Source organism: Talpa occidentalis, unplaced genomic scaffold (genome assembly GCF_014898055.3).
Source record: "Talpa occidentalis isolate TD23 unplaced genomic scaffold, MPIMG_talOcc4v2.1, whole genome shotgun sequence".
NCBI lineage: Eukaryota > Metazoa > Chordata > Mammalia > Eulipotyphla > Talpidae > Talpa > Talpa occidentalis.
The window spans coordinates 84450393-84467144 of NW_026555331.1; the positions used below are offsets into that span (position 1 = coordinate 84450393).

The window sequence follows — 16752 nt, forward strand, 5'->3', positions numbered from 1 at the left end:
CAAGAAATTGAGTGTTCCCATCAGAAAAAGATGCCCAGAAAACAGTATTCTCACACTTTAGTGTGCCTAAGAATCTCTGTACAGCATCATAAACTATACTTACTGGATGATTTGAGGGATTTTGGAGAATAAAATTGATTATACGAAGATTTAATTTTATACACTTAATACCCATCACACCTAGTAGGCAACCACTCTACTGTACTGCTTTTCTCTTTAGACCTTTCTCATCAAGCAGAATAATTTATAAACTTTCAAACAAAGCTTTATAATTTCCAAGTTCAATTTCTTTACTAGGTATTGGAATATTTCAGACTTTTAGGAAAGCTATCTGTTCCACTGAACTGCATTCCAAATGTAGAGAGTTTATGGGGTGAAATAAGAGTGTTTCTCTGGAATGTGAAACATTTCAAAGGTACATCAGACCTGATCTCTCATGCCCTAAATTTTTCCAGATGTCAGTGGAGATTTTTACTTCGTTTTCATCCTTGGTTTTCCTGCTGATAATATGTTTGCCTTTCAGATTAGTCAGAGTAGTGTAAAAATTTTTTCCAAAGCATTTTTAATTTTTAGATGACATTCAAACTATCAAGGATTGTTTATCTTCAGAGGGATACTTTTTGATCCTTTTTTTTTCCTCCAGGGCAACTTCTCTTCGAACTTTTTAGGGGAGTTAAGATAGCACTGCTCCAGAGAAGTGTTTTGTGTGAGTGAAGCGTTTCAGGAAAAAATAGAAAGGGCTTCTTCCAACTCCCAAGGGAAATATGCCAGGCAATGCTCAAAGAATTTTATACTTTCAGAGTCAATGTGGAGTTTTGCTTTAGAAAAAGTAATCAGGATACAAAAGCAATGCAGTCTCCACTGAATGACTGTCTGAGTTAGGACTTTATCCATGTTCTAGTCACTTCTACAAAGACTACCAGATTCAGACAGAAGCATACGTCAACATATGCTTCACTGAAATCATCCAAAAGAACCAGGAAACAGCAAGAAGTCATTGACAAAAATACAGAGTAGCAAATTCTTGTGAAAAGGAGAGAGAGGTTTGTAATGACTAAAAGTCAAAACAAAAGTTCTGACTTATTACTCAATTTTGTTGGAGTCTGATATATTTCTAAAAAAATCACAATTTCATTCATTTCTGAATGTTCTAGAAATTGCTGACCAAGAGATATATCTCAACAATGTATCAGCTAGCACTGCAGCCACTTGTTGTTCTGCCTCTTCTATCTCTGTAGCCCGTGCATTATTCTATTTCTTGTGGGCACAAAATCTTGGGGAATTAAGGTTGTATTTCTGTTATCTGTCCTCAGTTGTTCAAAACTGGAGTGGGCAATGCTGTGGTAAGGTATTACTTTTGTTTGCCTACCAGAGAGGACAGTTCAAATGAGATTAATATTCTCATTTGATTAGGTTGGTAAATTTCCCAGCTTTCCTCTCTTAAAGTGAGAGGGTGATTTTGATACACAGAGAACCAAAATGCACATATGGTTTACCTATTCTCCATCCCTTTCATACATCATGAAAGCTTGAAATATTTTTAAACTACTCCTTGGTATTAAAATGTAAAGGGGGGCCTCCCCTGGTGGCGCAGGCGGTTGAGCGCCTAGCTGTGAAGCTGTCCACAGCCTCTGCAGCGCCGGTTCGATCCCGGCCAGCTGGCAAGGGTCCCACATGGCGCAGCAGACCTCTCCTGTCTCCCTACTGCTCCCTTCAGCAGTGTATTTTGTCAGTCTACCTGTTCTGTTCCCAGCTCTGTCTTTGGTGAATCCTCTCACCCTCCTGCAAATCTGGCCTGTACCCTGGTTCTTGTATGAATAAATCTTTTTAAAAGAAATGTAAAGGGGGGCCTCCCTGGTGGCCTAAGGGTTAAGTCTCAGCACTATAACTGCTATGGGCTGAGTTGGATCCCAATCCAGGAGCTAACCCACATAGGGTGCAGCAGACCTCTCCTGTCTTGCCTGCTGCTCCCCTCAGCAGTGTATTTTAGTAGATCGGTCTGTTCTGCTCCCCACTTCATCTCCGGTGAATCTTCTCACACCCTGCACCTCTGACCTATTCCCCAGTTCTTCTATGCCAATAAAAAAACATAAACAGCTTACTTATTAGTGTATGAAATACTGAAAGCCATGTTATTACGAATTCCTCAAAATATATTCAATTCAAATGTAAATAATAAAAGTCTATAGCAGTTTCTGAATTTTAGCATGCATCAGAATCAGTGGAAGTACTTGTTAAAACACAAATTCTTGGGCCCCAGTATTAAAAGATTCTGACTCAGAAGACCTGATATGGGGCATGAGAGTCTGCATTTCTAACAAGTACAGTGCTAATAATCCTAACTACCAAAAAGCACATGTTTTCTCTTCTAATGGGGTCACAATGCAGTGGGAAATGTCCTGACCTTGATTCACATATATACTAAAACCTCATGAGAGGAAGGATTACAGAGCTTTTTGTCAAGATGACAGTGCAATTGATAAACTAAAGAGCAAAAAGTCTCTCATATTAACTTGAATACTATTGGTCTTTAAAACTAGTTGAAGTCAGAATAAAAATCTTCCAGTCAGAAAGTAAACTTTAACTATGAGAAAGTACTACAGTCTTTTTAAAGAGGAAATTAAAGATGTAACATTTTCAATTAAATGTGAGTCTCATGTAATTCTGAGCTGACAGAGAAAATGAGTTTGAATCTGCAATTGTAGTGATGATTTGGTGTGTTCAGAAGGAAAAAAAATGCCATAGAGAAAAAAAGTCCCTTTAAGATAAATACATTGGAAGATGATCCAGAAACTGGCAAACAAAACACTCTGGAAGTGTTCAGAAAACAAAATCAAAGTAAACCGAAAACAGGGTGCAGAGAAAGTCTGCTAGAATGCAGCATGGGAATAAAATTAACAGCTTGTTGTGCTCAAGGGCCTTTCTCTATATGGTGTAATGAGGATATTCTAACACTCCTCACTGGGGATTCTCCAGTCATGAGTGATTTAGTTTTAAATTCCCAGGCCACAGCCCTTTTGGTTATTTGTGATTTACAAACCTCTGCATATGTGCATTCTGCTTTTACACTTAGTCCCTTAGGATTTAAGCAGTATTTTACAAATGCCACGTTAACATCTCCCATTCCATATAGCACAGACATGAAACCGGGTGCCATGGTTAGAAAATGACAAGTGCTTAAGGCCTAACAACAATGGTAACAACTATAATATAAATAATAACAGCTAATATTTGAGAATTATGTGCTAAGATCCTGTTTTGTGGATTTTGGTTGTATCAGTTCATTCAACGCTCACAAATAACCCACTATTATTACCTTAATTTTAAATATTAGGAAAGGGAGGCAGAATGATGTTATTTTTTAAAGACTGAAAAGTAATCTGTAATAAATAATTGAGATCCTGATGTTCACCAAGAATCCAGCTAAGTACAGCAAATACCAAATTGACTATTGTCAACTGTTTTATAGCAATAAACTGACATACCTCCAAAAATGTGTGGTACTGCTAGTTGTTCAACTGCAAGTTTTTTGAGAATGAAAACAACCTATAATAAGGTATGCATTAAATTCATGACAGTCTTTTCAAAGCAGGGAAACTAGCTGCAAATGCGGGTTTGAAGACTCAGTATATAAACCATGTCACAAGATAGCATTTGTAAGTCACTGATTTTCTGCATAGAGGTTTCTCCTAGATTGGCCAGATGAAGGAAACTGGAGATTGGGTGAGATTGGGTTGATGAGTTTATGTTTATAGTCATTTTAGGAATAAATTCTTCAAGTCCATATGAGAAAGAAGTTGAATATAAATATTACATTTTATTATTTTTTATTTAAAAAAACTATTTTTGCATACAAGAACTGGGGTGTAAGCCAAAGGTACGGGGGTGGGGGGGGTGAGAGGATTCACCAGAGAGAGAGTAGGGAGCAGAACAGGCAGATCTACTGAAATACACCGCTGAGTGGAGAAGCGGGCAAGGAGTAGAGGTCTGCTGCGCCATGTGAGTTGCCCCCTGGCTGGCTGGGGATTGAACTCATGCTGCAAAGGCTGGTGATAGCCTGATAGTGCTGTCTTTAACCCCTGTGCCACCAGGGAGGCCCTAAATAATATATTTTAAAAGGCATAAAAACCCTCTATGTTTTTCTTTGCCATAAGATATTGGTGAAAAAACCATTTATTATGTTTTGAGATAGAAGCAAAATGAAATAGCATAAATGGTCAGGGTAGGTGGGATACTTTATTCCATTGCCACATCTTGGCATTATTTTCTAATTTTTAAAATTTATATCTTTTACATCATTGTCCATTCCCCATAAAATTCCCACCACCGGTTCTTGCATGAAACTTCACCATTGTCCCATGTGCATCATACTTTTTCATTTCCAAACAAATTTCATAGGTTACAGAAATGAATAACTTCAATCTAGTTTTATCTGTCATTGATCCCTTATCTCAAAAAATGTGCTGTCCCTGTCACTTCCCTCACATTTATATCCCTTACTTTGTACCAGCCTCGATAGGGCTGGGTAGGAGAGGTCCAGTTTCTACAGTGGGTTTCATCAGTTTCTAGTGCTTCTGTTCTGAGCATCCATTTTCCTAAGCTGGTCTTGGGACCAGGATGAAGTTCAAATATGGTCTGTGGGCTCAGAGTCTCCTAATGAGACTTAGGAAAATTCACTTTGTTTTTCAGAACTTGGGACTCATTTGACTTTACTTATATTAGAGACTTAAAAGCAAATGTGACTTGATTGTTTTAGCTTTTGAGGTGCAAAGTGTTCAGGTTCTCAGTAAAACTAATCTTCCTATATTGTCCTTTTCAGACCCAGATAAAAGTTCACAGAGACATTTCTTTCTAGAAAATGACAAGTATCCTGCCAACTTCCTTTAGATGCAGCAAGTACAATGCTTTTAATTCTGCCTCCTGACTTGACATGAAGATCATCGAATAAGCAGAAAGAACAAGAAAATGAAATTTTAGATATTATGGAAATGAAATGCTAAATGACACAAATGACAATGGGCAATTTTCACATCACTCAATAAACTGAGGATCTATTCAGCCCTTATTTATGCCATGATTTATTTTGACTTTAGGTTTGTTTTTTTTTTTTTGAGTATGTGAAGGAGCAAGATTCTCACCCTTGGTTTTACAAAAGAGATTCTGCCTAACCAAAAACTTTCAACAGAAGAAATGGACTACAGGATTCCCTAAGGAAGAGCAAGAACATTGTGTTTTCTTTTGCCCCCAACAAAATAAAATAAATTCTTCCAGAAGTAGTGAAACAGCATTTGGGATGATGCCGACTCTTTTATTTATTTATTTTTTATAAGACATAACTTTCTTTTTAATATATCCCCTTGGGCGCAGGGAAGGAAAAAATTTTTCCCTCCTAAGCTGAGTCAGTGACCTGAGAACTGGGTCAAAATGAAACAATAACCCACAACTCTCTTAAGTTTGCTTAAGAGAGAAAGTATCTTTAAAAATTGTGTATTCTTTTTGTTTTAAAGGAGACATGCGCCTGAATCACAGATAGATGAAGTATATTGATGGTTGGACTTTAACTTATGATTGTGGTTATGTTTCTGGTGTTAGTTACAATTTTCACCAATGTTTATAGATTCACAAGATCTGATAACTTCCTATAACAAATTTTTTTTGCTGCTGTGTTTTCTTTGTCTCTTCTCTCTTGGATTTTTCTTTATTATCTCTATTCTACTTGGCTAGGGGTGATCTTTAGTTTTCTGGAATATAAGTTTTTGAGAAAAAAAGCAATATTTTAAATTATTAATTTAAAGAGTAAATTTTAAATATATGATTTGCTGGTGACAGTCATTATTGATGACATCATCTTCAGTGTTTAGGTATTATATTGTTGATCTCTTTAGAGGCCGAGAACTTCACCCTTAGGAAAACCTCCTTTTCCTAAATAGTAGTTAAACCTTCCTAGTTCTTGTTTATATCCTCTCTACCCAAATATATCACAACAGGGAAATTTTCTTCTTTCTTGATGTTTGACTTTATTTCAGCTTCAATTCACTTTAATAGTCTTTTGGATGGGGAAAGTCTTTTGCATAATTTTCTTTGAAAAGAGAATATTCAAGATGTATTTTATTTCCCTAGTTATCATATAGTTGCTCCAATACCAAGTGTGGAATAGGCTCTGTTTCTCCCATTAATTTGTACTAGCCTCTGTAAAATACAACAATTTCCTTTATATATAATAATAATAATATGTTTAATATGTTATATATAATACTTTTATATAATTACATACATTATATAATACTTAGGAAATTGTGTTTCTATTAGTAAATTTATGGCAGATGATGTATTTTCAAGGTGAGATATAACACAAATTTCAAGAATTGTGTCTCTCGTGGAAGGTAGAAAATAAGCAGTTTCAAGGGTGAATAATGCAATGCACCAAAGCATGGCTTGAGAGGTTTTTTCCCCTGCTCTTTTTCTAGCTAATTTTGTTTTACCTAAAGAAAACAGTCCAAGAGACTGTGGTGCCATACCTTTGGGAGAACTACAGGGACTACACCAGAGGGGAGAAATCAAATACTGTGCAAAAATTGACAAAGATCTAAGAAAAAAAAATACATTAATTAAAAATCAATCAATCAAAGAGTCCTTTACTGTTTGAATATAGAAAGTAAATAAGAGATTTAACACATTCTCATTGGAAAACAATGGATGTATTCAAATGGAGAAAGTGCTTAGAAACAAATGACCTAATTTTTTTCATTTTGGTAGAGTGTTTGCTTCACAATATACTAACAAGAATTAATTTTTGTCATGGTGGTTATTTAGTTTTAGCCTATACTGTTTATATGTATTTGGTAAGAGATACAATTTTCCAAAGTTTGTCTACTGTCATTTGGAAATGTGAAATAGGACGAGGTGTGTTCACACATTATGGCAATCCTCATTCGCCATTTTATTTGGCGACTTGTTTTTATTTTGCCTAACCTCAGAGGAAAAGAGGCTTCTAATTTAGACACATGGAGTAAAATATCCACACTTTTTGCTCTTTTGTTTTCCATTAATTCACACACTTACACACCCTGAAATAGGCAAACAAATGACTGAACCCCATATGCATGGTTGCAAGACACAGGAAACTATTTCCATCGGGGGCTGGGCACATACATTCCTAGGGACTGTGAAGGGAATGTCATAAATAGATATTTTCTCCACATAATAAGAATTTAGTTCAGGCAAAAGACTAAAATTTGAGTTTTGGATGCTCAATAAACAATTAATTGACTGGAAAAAATTCTCTCTTCAAGTGTTCTATTGTTTTTTCCCTAGGAAGTTTGCTCTTACAAAAATAACAAGTATTTTAGGTTAAAAATATATTGGCTAAGATAACCAGGTGCTGGTCATGACATAAAAGCTTCTTTTATGGTTTCTTTCCTGCTTTTCAAACTTGTGCCACCTTGAGAATGTCTAATGTATGTGAGCGCCACCCTCTCTCTTCCATATCCAGAGGAAGTTTCCTGGTAATTTCTTTGGCTCTCCCATGCTCACACGCACATTCTCCCAGGAAATCAGCTGCATAGAGACTAAGCCAGGTCCCTGGACACATGCTCACGGACTCTATTAAAGGTTTCTAGGCAATAGGGAGCTATGAGGCAGAGCAGGGCTGGCTTGTTGGCTAGGAGACCGTCTGTGAGCTGACTGGCAGAGTACGCAAGCATGTCTGCCCCTAAAGTATCCCATGAAAGTGTAATTCCCCAATGACAACAGCTCATGAGGCCATTAAGAACAATGAATAGAGTAACAACTTGGTTGGAAAAGTCAAGACCAGAGACCGAGGGAATTAGCTATAAAACAAGAGCTAGCAGCAGTCTTGTACGAGTGATCACTTGCAACATTATACCTTTGGAAGTTTTTAAAAAGCTTTATGCTTCTTTGCGACTCTGAGAAACCCCCTTGAAAGTAAGGCAGTTCTTCCTTATTTTCCTTTGATAGATATGGTTAAATGGCTTCTATAATTTGATAGCCAAGTCAGAAAAATCCTGAATTTAGACTCCTTTGAGAAGATAACAGGTTTAGTGTGATCTTACAAGGGATAAGAAACCCCTTCTGCCTAAAAGTCGGAGAGTGAGCTGGAGGTATGAATTGTGGGTCTGAAACCCCACTCCCCACAAGAGATATGGGTTAGAGTCTATTCAGGAATTTACAATACTGTATAGTTTGACTTAGCACTGCTCCCAGGTTGGTGGGTGGATTTTTTAATAACCAAAGTGCCATTTTCAGTCTACTCTGTACAGATGGTAACTTTCTCAGGGTTTCCACACTTTATGGGAAATGGAAAGCCAAAAATTTGAGTCTTTTCTACTGAGAGATGTATAACAGCTTATACAATTAGTTTAAACTTAGTGGGGATCAGTGTCCCTAATTAAACATACTCTGTATGTGTAAGTATTGAACAGTTGTCACTTTGGAATGGCTGCCATTCTTTAAGAACATATCTTCTTAAAAGTACAAATCAAGCAGTCTAGAGCACCATATTCTATAGAGGAGAGAGGATGGGCTTCTATGTGCGACAGGTCTGGATCTGCGTTCCAACTCTGATTATCCACAACATGGAGGGCATGTGTTTTCTGACACACTGAGACTTAGTTTATCCCATTAATACTATCCATCCTTCCCTGGGCCCTTTTGAGGATTAAGTGAAATGAGATGACACTTATTAAATGTAGTTGACATTAAAAAAGAAAACTCATCAAGGTAAGCCAATTGGGTCACATTCTGTAATGAGTGAGATGGGAGCCTGTCTCAGCTAACAGATGCCACGTTTTTAAAAGATGGCTCATAATGCCCTTCTGGATATATTCACACTGCAAAAATTATTAGCACTGTGGATCCATTAGAAGCCAAATTAAGCTGCTTTCCCATGTCATGCCACCGTCACGCAGGAGGCATGCTCTGGGCAGATTTCACGCATTTTTGTCATTGGGTTGGCAGAGCTGTCAAATGCCAGTTTTGAAAGATGAGGCTATCTACAGATGCTTACATAGCACAGCTTAGCAGAGAAACAAAAAGGAAAATATCCTTCAGTCATTTATTTTGTGCTGGATAGTTCTGTTTGTGTGCTCAAGTGCACTCTCTACCCGGTTCCCAGGGGCCCAGAGACATGGATCTCTACATCTGCCTTGGGGCTTCCTCACCCTCTAGTTTCTGGACAAGCTCAGTTAATAGACCCATTAACAGAGATTGGGAGATAAGAGTGGAGCGAGTGGACTAGGGGTATTTAACCTTTTTCAGATCATGCAGATATAAGACATGGTAATATTTACATGACTCACTAGAGTAAATGCATAGCTACTCGTAGCTGAGGTGACCAGTCCATGCCCAGCCTGGTGCCAGAATGCTGATGGGAATAACACTACACTTGTAAACCCATTAGTAACACGCTGGGCCTTTGGGAAGCATGGCCTTAGTCTACCTGTTCTCATTTATGTTTACAGGTTACACTCAGTAAACTTCCTATAGGCATTAATAAATTATTAATTAGTCATAAAAACTCATGATATGTTGTATGATTCCTATTTGGTTATGATTTAGTTATTCCCAGGCTTTTATTGTAATACATTACTTCCAATAGTTACAAATGAATGATATACCTTGCTTAATACAACATTCATTTGTCACAATCAAATATCATTACACATATGAACAGCTACTTTAGTCAAACAACTCCATGTTCACTCTTCAGGGATACCATATCCTTAAAAATAAAACTAGAAACAAATCATGCAGCACTTACCGGGTCCCTTCTCACGAGCTCTCCATTGGGGACTACTTCAACCAGGTGGATGATGATAATCATAGAATTCAGAATATAAGTCAGAAACATGTTCTTGTGCAGAGTCACCCTTTGGCAGCTAAGGTTCCTGGAAGAAAATAAAACAGAAATATTACACAGTGCTGAAAGGTTGAAGTATCTGGAAAAAGTTTTTTGGTGCTATTTTAAATATTTCCTCAGCAACAAATGAGAGAACATATAGAAATAAGTGAGAATGATTCAATCCTTAGGGCTCATTACTACTTTTCTTTCTAATTTTTAAAACCAATTTTCTAGTCACGGTACCTCATAGTTTTCAGTCCTCAAGGTGACTCCATACAATAATTGAAAAAGTGAGTGATAAAATCACTTTTAATTATAACAAATGTTGTGAAATTAATTAAGAGGACTCTAACAAGAGAAACCATTAGGATTTGTAGTGTGCTTCAGATGAAAAAAAAAAAAAATCTAACATTCATTTATGTACCCAGGCAGAAACCGTGTGGCAAATGGGATATCAGTGCATGAAGTTAGAGCCAACGCTGCCTGGACAAAGGATTGAATCCATGTCCTTGGTCCATCACACACATGGGCTTATTAAATCCCCTGTCATCTTTCTCTTTCCCCATTTCTTTTAACATTTTTTTATTTCTCCAATCCAAATGGGATTGCCTATGTGATTCCTCCTTTCCACATTCTCCTGATGGTGGAGCTCAGACACAAGCAGAGAATTCAAATAAGTTCAAAACTATGATCTCATTATGAGGCATATTGTGGTCTGGAATTGACAAGTCCTGTCCAAGTGCTGCTGCTGGTTGGCAAATCCCATCTTTTGGGTAATAAGCGATTTGCTGGATTTTTCATTCCTTTTTCCGTCACTTTGTGAACCTGTACACATGTGTTTGTGTGATTGTTCACATAAATAAACATTAGTTTGAATAGCCTGTTTCACTTTTTGATGCAAATATAGCCTGTAGTATGGCTATAACAAATGTGAAAGATTATTCTAGATGAAAAAAAGTACATTTATCATATCTGATCCTTCAAAAATAGCTAACATAATGTCATTTGCCATGTAAAATCTTAAAACATTAGTTTATGATATCCAATGACTGGTCATAGTAACTATTCCTAAAATATCATCATGAAATTAAGTTATAATAGTGGGAAATCTGAAAAGGAAATATTGGCAAAAGATGAAATATGAGAATTGTCTACGTTTATAGACAATGCTTTCTTATACTTCCCAATCAAAGAAAAATGAATTTTTTAAATTATCTGTGGCACAAAGAATATTGAAGTAATGAAAGTAATGAGAGTTACATATTTTGATTACTGTTGTTACATTTTCAACTTTTCAGGAAGCAGAAACATTAGCAAATTAGCAAACATAATTCTTTAAAATTCTCAACTTGTTGAGTAGGAGTGGACTGTAAAACTTTAAGTCCAGGAGGGAATCAATGGTAAAAATATAAACACGGAGTCTGAAGAAGAGCTCTCTCTCTCTCATACACACACACTATCATGCTATTTTGCTTAGCAGCAGAAAAAGATGTTACATAAATGGAGCCTAATTGGTTTTACAATAATATTATAAACTTAGATTGCAAATTTAAAGCTTTAAGAAGAAAAAAAATTATGTGAAACACCATACCCATTTATATTGCATAAACTCTTCCACAGCATTGCAACTGCTGCATTTAGCATTATTATAGCTATGACCTGCAATTTTCATACAGTCACAATAGCATTTTATAATTCTTCTCACTGGGAGGCAAATATCTGTGGTCTCATTACTGGATTCAACCTGGCTTAACATGATAGGTGACATTAACAGAAATAAGGAATGTGGATGAATGCATTATACAGCATTGCTATTCTCATGCCTGATTTTCTTTTGATCGGGTAGAGTTCAACAATCTGCTGATGAACTACATTAGCTTAAAGGACTGGTTACTGTATAAACCTGTATAAACCAGAACCACCTGGAACAAAATATATTTCCTATACCTCCTTGGTTTATTTTTCTTCTTAAAACTTACCTTGTGATATATATTTATGCATTGACTATTATTTTCTCCTTTCCTCTTGTCAGAATGGAAGTGTTAAAGGAATTTATTTTGCATACCTACAAAAGGTGTGTCGCATGTATTTACACAAAGTCTTTATATAGAACAAATTTCTTCTTTGAGCTGTGACCACTAAACAGTTATCCCGAATATTATAGAATTACATTAAATGCTCGATCATTTCATATCTTATGCTTAGTGTGGTATTGAGTATTTGCCAAATTCTTAAGTTACATATTAACTAACTAATATTGGACATTATCTTATTGTTCAACCCTAGCTTAAATCTATATACAGGTTTGTATTATGCATATAATGAGAAAATTATGGTTTCAAGCTAAACTGCCAGACTCCAAAGGAAGAATATGATTAATAAATAATATGAGTTTCTGTTTCTTGAGGGTTTCAATATAATTTCTGCTTATTGAGTTCTAAAAATTTTATTACACTCACTTGATGACATTTACACTCAGCTTTTGAAGTGAGTTAAAGATACTTTGAATTTATTAAAATTCATTCAATATTCCTACACCTATTGCTGTTTACTCACTATGATTCAGACCTTCTGGTAAATGCTAGGGATACATGGATGAACAAAACAGACAACTTCTTCCTTCAAGGACTTTATATAATTGTTTATTTACTCTTATTATGATAACTGTTCTGAGGAAGAAGCATAGGATGATAAAAAGGATTAACTGAACTTAACATAAGTGATTTATGTGTTTCATTATTCTCAACACAAATATCCTATTGCTTAAATAAAATGAGAGAACCTGACATTTTCCCATCAGATCTGAAATGTCTAAAATAGAAATAAAACAATCCGATGTTAGCTATATTTTATTTCACTTGATTTTAAAAGGTATATTAATGTACAGAATATCTCACACTCTGAGTGGTTGGGAGCAATAAGTACTTCAGATTCTCCAATAGTGGGAATATAAGATAACATAATTTACTTCTTGGTCCAACCAAAATGTCACTCCAGTGTAAGGAGGAGATAATGATTTACCTGAGTATGAATCTCAAGATATCATATTTGAAGACTAAAGCTAAATGCAGTTTTCATGATTTTAGTTTACCTGGCATAAATCTTTCACATTAGAGGTTTTGTTTCAAATTATTTGTATCCTATGTATGTATGTATGTACTTTGGGGAACTCATCATAGTATGAAAAGACATTTAATATTTGCCTTGAGTTTTCCAGATTGTATAAATCAGTTTGCTGTCCTTAGATAAGGAAGAGTAATCTTTACTGTTTATAAGACAGTGTAATTATAGTCACATTGAAAGCAAACAAGAAAAGTAGCAGATGATGAAACAAGAAAAAGTTATTATGAATTTGCTAATCCATGAGAAAGTCTGTATTCAGAAAAATGTGGGACTGGTACAAAGTCCTATATTTTAGAGTAATTCTTACTTTCTTTTTATGTTTAGGCCTTATTCACAAAGGAAGAGAGGTAACATGGAATGAAAAAATGTGGAATGGAAAAAATTCTAAACACAATATAGTAGTATATACAGTATACATTTTTCCTATTGGACAGGGGACTTTATATCTTCAGATTTAGCACAAAATCTTTATTTTAAGGAACTTTCTTTCCATCATAATTCTTGCTCCTGTTCCTATTACCACTGTTCTGAGTCAACAGTCTGCCAAGATCTGACAAGCAATTATCTTTGGTGTCCTGTTGTATCAAGAGTGGGATGGGAGAAAGGAGGCTATTTTTGGTGGCATTGATTTAATGATTTCTCTGGAGAATAGGAGAACTGCCAGGGATGTGTAAAAGTGGATACTGTACAAGAAAAAGAGTTATCTATCCACTCACTATGTAGATATGACAGTGAATAATAGGAAAGATCAAGTGAATTGTATAAAAATTAATGTTTCTTTTGGAGGTCTTACTGGAAAGCCTCTTTTTTTTGTGGTCAATGTACTATAATGTAGACAATGTAACACAATGAAGACCCACCCCACCTTCCAAAACATACCCCTTAATTTTCAGGCAAGTGTAATTAATACTTAAAATATATAACAATCAGTGAGGTATGTGAATAAGACATCAAAATGAATGTTGATGAATGTTCTGTTACTGCATTCTCTTGAGCAAAAACAAGGAGATGTTTCAACATTTAGGATTATCCCACAGAAATGTGAATTGATAAATTGTAAGAGAAACTGATGGGGTAAGTGACTTTATTACAAACTTACTTAAAATGCTCAGAAAACAGACACAAATAAATCCACTTATGTGACTTTCTCAAGCCAGTCTTTGCTAAGGGCACCTTCATCTTAACTCTTGTTGACATTTACTATTGGCATCTAGTAATGAAGAATCTTACTGAACTAATTTGATGTATTTATTTAATCTCTCTCCATATTATCAGTCCTAACAATTTTTCCTGCAAAAGTCCTAAACCAAATTTCATCTTGAAGAGTCTGTCTTTAGTCTTAAATTGGTAAACCAGAAATAACCTATAAATCAGTCTTCCCGAACATTATTTTAACTCTGTCACTTTTGTACAGTTAAGATCTTTAGTATTGCCTTTGCTATAATTTAAAGTACTGAAATTTTTTTTCTCTATCTTGAAATTTTTTTCCTCTGTCTTGAAGAGGGCATAGAAGTTCAATTTTCTTCTTTTACAATAACAAAGACTTTATATACATTTTACATTCATTTTCAGTAGTATGGGGAGCATGATTCTTATTTGTCTCAGGGTTACACTGATCTGCCATTTACCTTCCCCTGAATGCTCAGAATAAGATCACATTAAGATTAGAGGCATGGCTTAATGATCTTATTCTGAGTAATATCCCAGGATTTTAAGCAAACCATCAGCAGTTCCTCAGCTTCCAGTACCTTCAGAAAATTTAAATTCCTCTGCAGACCTTCTTAGCCTACTGATTTAAGGAGGACACTTGCAAGGTTACTCCTTTAAAAAACCCTACAAGGCACATTTTAGAGGCTGACAATGAGATTTCAATGGGATGAGTATGAATGAAGGTCTCAGAAGTGGAGATGTGTGTAACTTACAATTTTGGTTTCATGAAGGTTTTATAAAACTGATTATTTGGATTTTGCAAAATAATTCTGGGAATATAGAATTTACAAAGGAGTGATGACTGTTTTTTGCTCAGGTTTCACACAGATTATGCTACTTAAGTGCATAAATCATTTCTAAAACCTTCTATTGTAAAAAGCAGTAAAGACCTTAATGGTGATGTTGAGTGGAAAAGTTTCTGGGGTTAATGTTGCTAATTGAAAGATAAATTCCAGTGATACATCAGAATTAATGCTTTATTTTCACAATGACTTTCATATTTCTGAAATCCAAATGCAAAATAAAACATATCAAAAATCAGAAACATAATTTGATCTTATGAAAACAGATAGACTTGATATTTTTAGTTTGGGCAGGTTTAAGATAAGATTAATAATAAGTATGAAAATCAGACATTTGTGGATTCGAATATTTATTGTCAAATATTCTATATTCTATCCATCTCTTATTTGTGCTCTGGAGAATCAGCTATTTCAGTGTATGTTTTTCCATTATAAAGCAATAAGACTTTTCTTTTTAAAAAATATTTTTACTTATTTGAGGTATCATTAGTTTATATTATAGTACTACAGAAGAATAGGTTTATGACTCCTCAGATTTGCATTGCCACACCCCATAAAACCTTTTTTACCCCAAGGTCTAAGTTGCTATGTAGTAGGTCATTGGAATTGACAGACAGTAAGACAAAATCATGTGTTCCCTAGACAATCCGTTGCACACACTTTCACTGACTAGACCAGATTAACTGTTTTGGGACAGTGAAATGGAGAAATATTTTACTTTCCTACGTGCTACACTTTTAAGCAACCATCTTTAGTGGCTTCCTGGTAGGCATGACTGTTGAAAGGACAGTTTTATTTTCTTTGCTGATTTGACTTTCATACCTAATCTCTTAACAAAGTGATTGGAGAAATTAAGAGCAAGGAAATGTCCTTTTGACATTTTTCTATCTTTAAAATCCTGAACACACTTATTAGTTTCATAATGACAAGTTGGGAACTTTTTTCTTTCAACTTTCTCATGGTTATATTAAAAAAATTTAAAGTAGACTTAGTGAAAGACTTTGAAATAAAAGTTGCATGAGAATCACGTGATGTATTTACTGTGGCAAAATGCAGTTGACAAATGAACAAACATTCCAAGATTAATCATGCTGTGTGTTTACTTGGCTGTATTCTGATTGCTATAATTGAAAACACTCTTCTATTTTAATTCTAGTAATTAATCCCTCACGTCTTGTCTCGTTTATCAGTCTTTCTCATGTTAACCCTATTTGGATGGTGTTCATTCTCAGTTTATTTTTGTTATTCTCTGCTACTCAATTACCAAAATTTGCTAGTTGGTTATACTGCTTGATCAATATAAGAATCTTGATTGTATAAGAGAAAGACATATTATATATTATTAAGATATAAGATATCAAAAATTAAATCAATATGAAAGATTAAAAAACCATCAAGAGAAAAATAATAATGGTGGCTGTGTTAATGATGTGTTTAAAGATGATTATCCCCTTGTCTTAATTTTCTTTAGTAATATCATGTTAGCATTTTAACAAAAATGAAATTAAGATTTTATTACTCTATATATGAATCACTGCATGCTTAATTGAATATCACATTGTTTAAGTGTGGAGAATTACTAGTAGTTTGGACCTAGGAAGGCACTTTGCTTCATCATTTATATAAGACCACTGCCTCTAAAAAAGGAATCAGACACAGGAGTTATCATGGTAGAGTGGAGTTAGAATGTAGAGAATATAGAGACTCCTGCCTTTGATTAAAGAAATACACGAAATGTAGGATGTGTTTTTAGGACCA

General features: G+C 35.1%; 1 protein-coding gene across 1 annotated transcript in view; it reads right to left on the bottom strand.

Annotated features, from left to right (window-relative positions):
- CALCR (calcitonin receptor) overlaps positions 1–16752 on the bottom strand; it is a 125931-nt gene that overhangs the window by 19820 nt on the left and 89359 nt on the right. The window contains exon 8 of the mRNA XM_037507967.2: positions 9779–9905. Within this exon, the coding sequence (XP_037363864.1) occupies positions 9779–9905 (127 nt within the window). The remainder of the gene's footprint in view (positions 1–9778; positions 9906–16752) is intronic.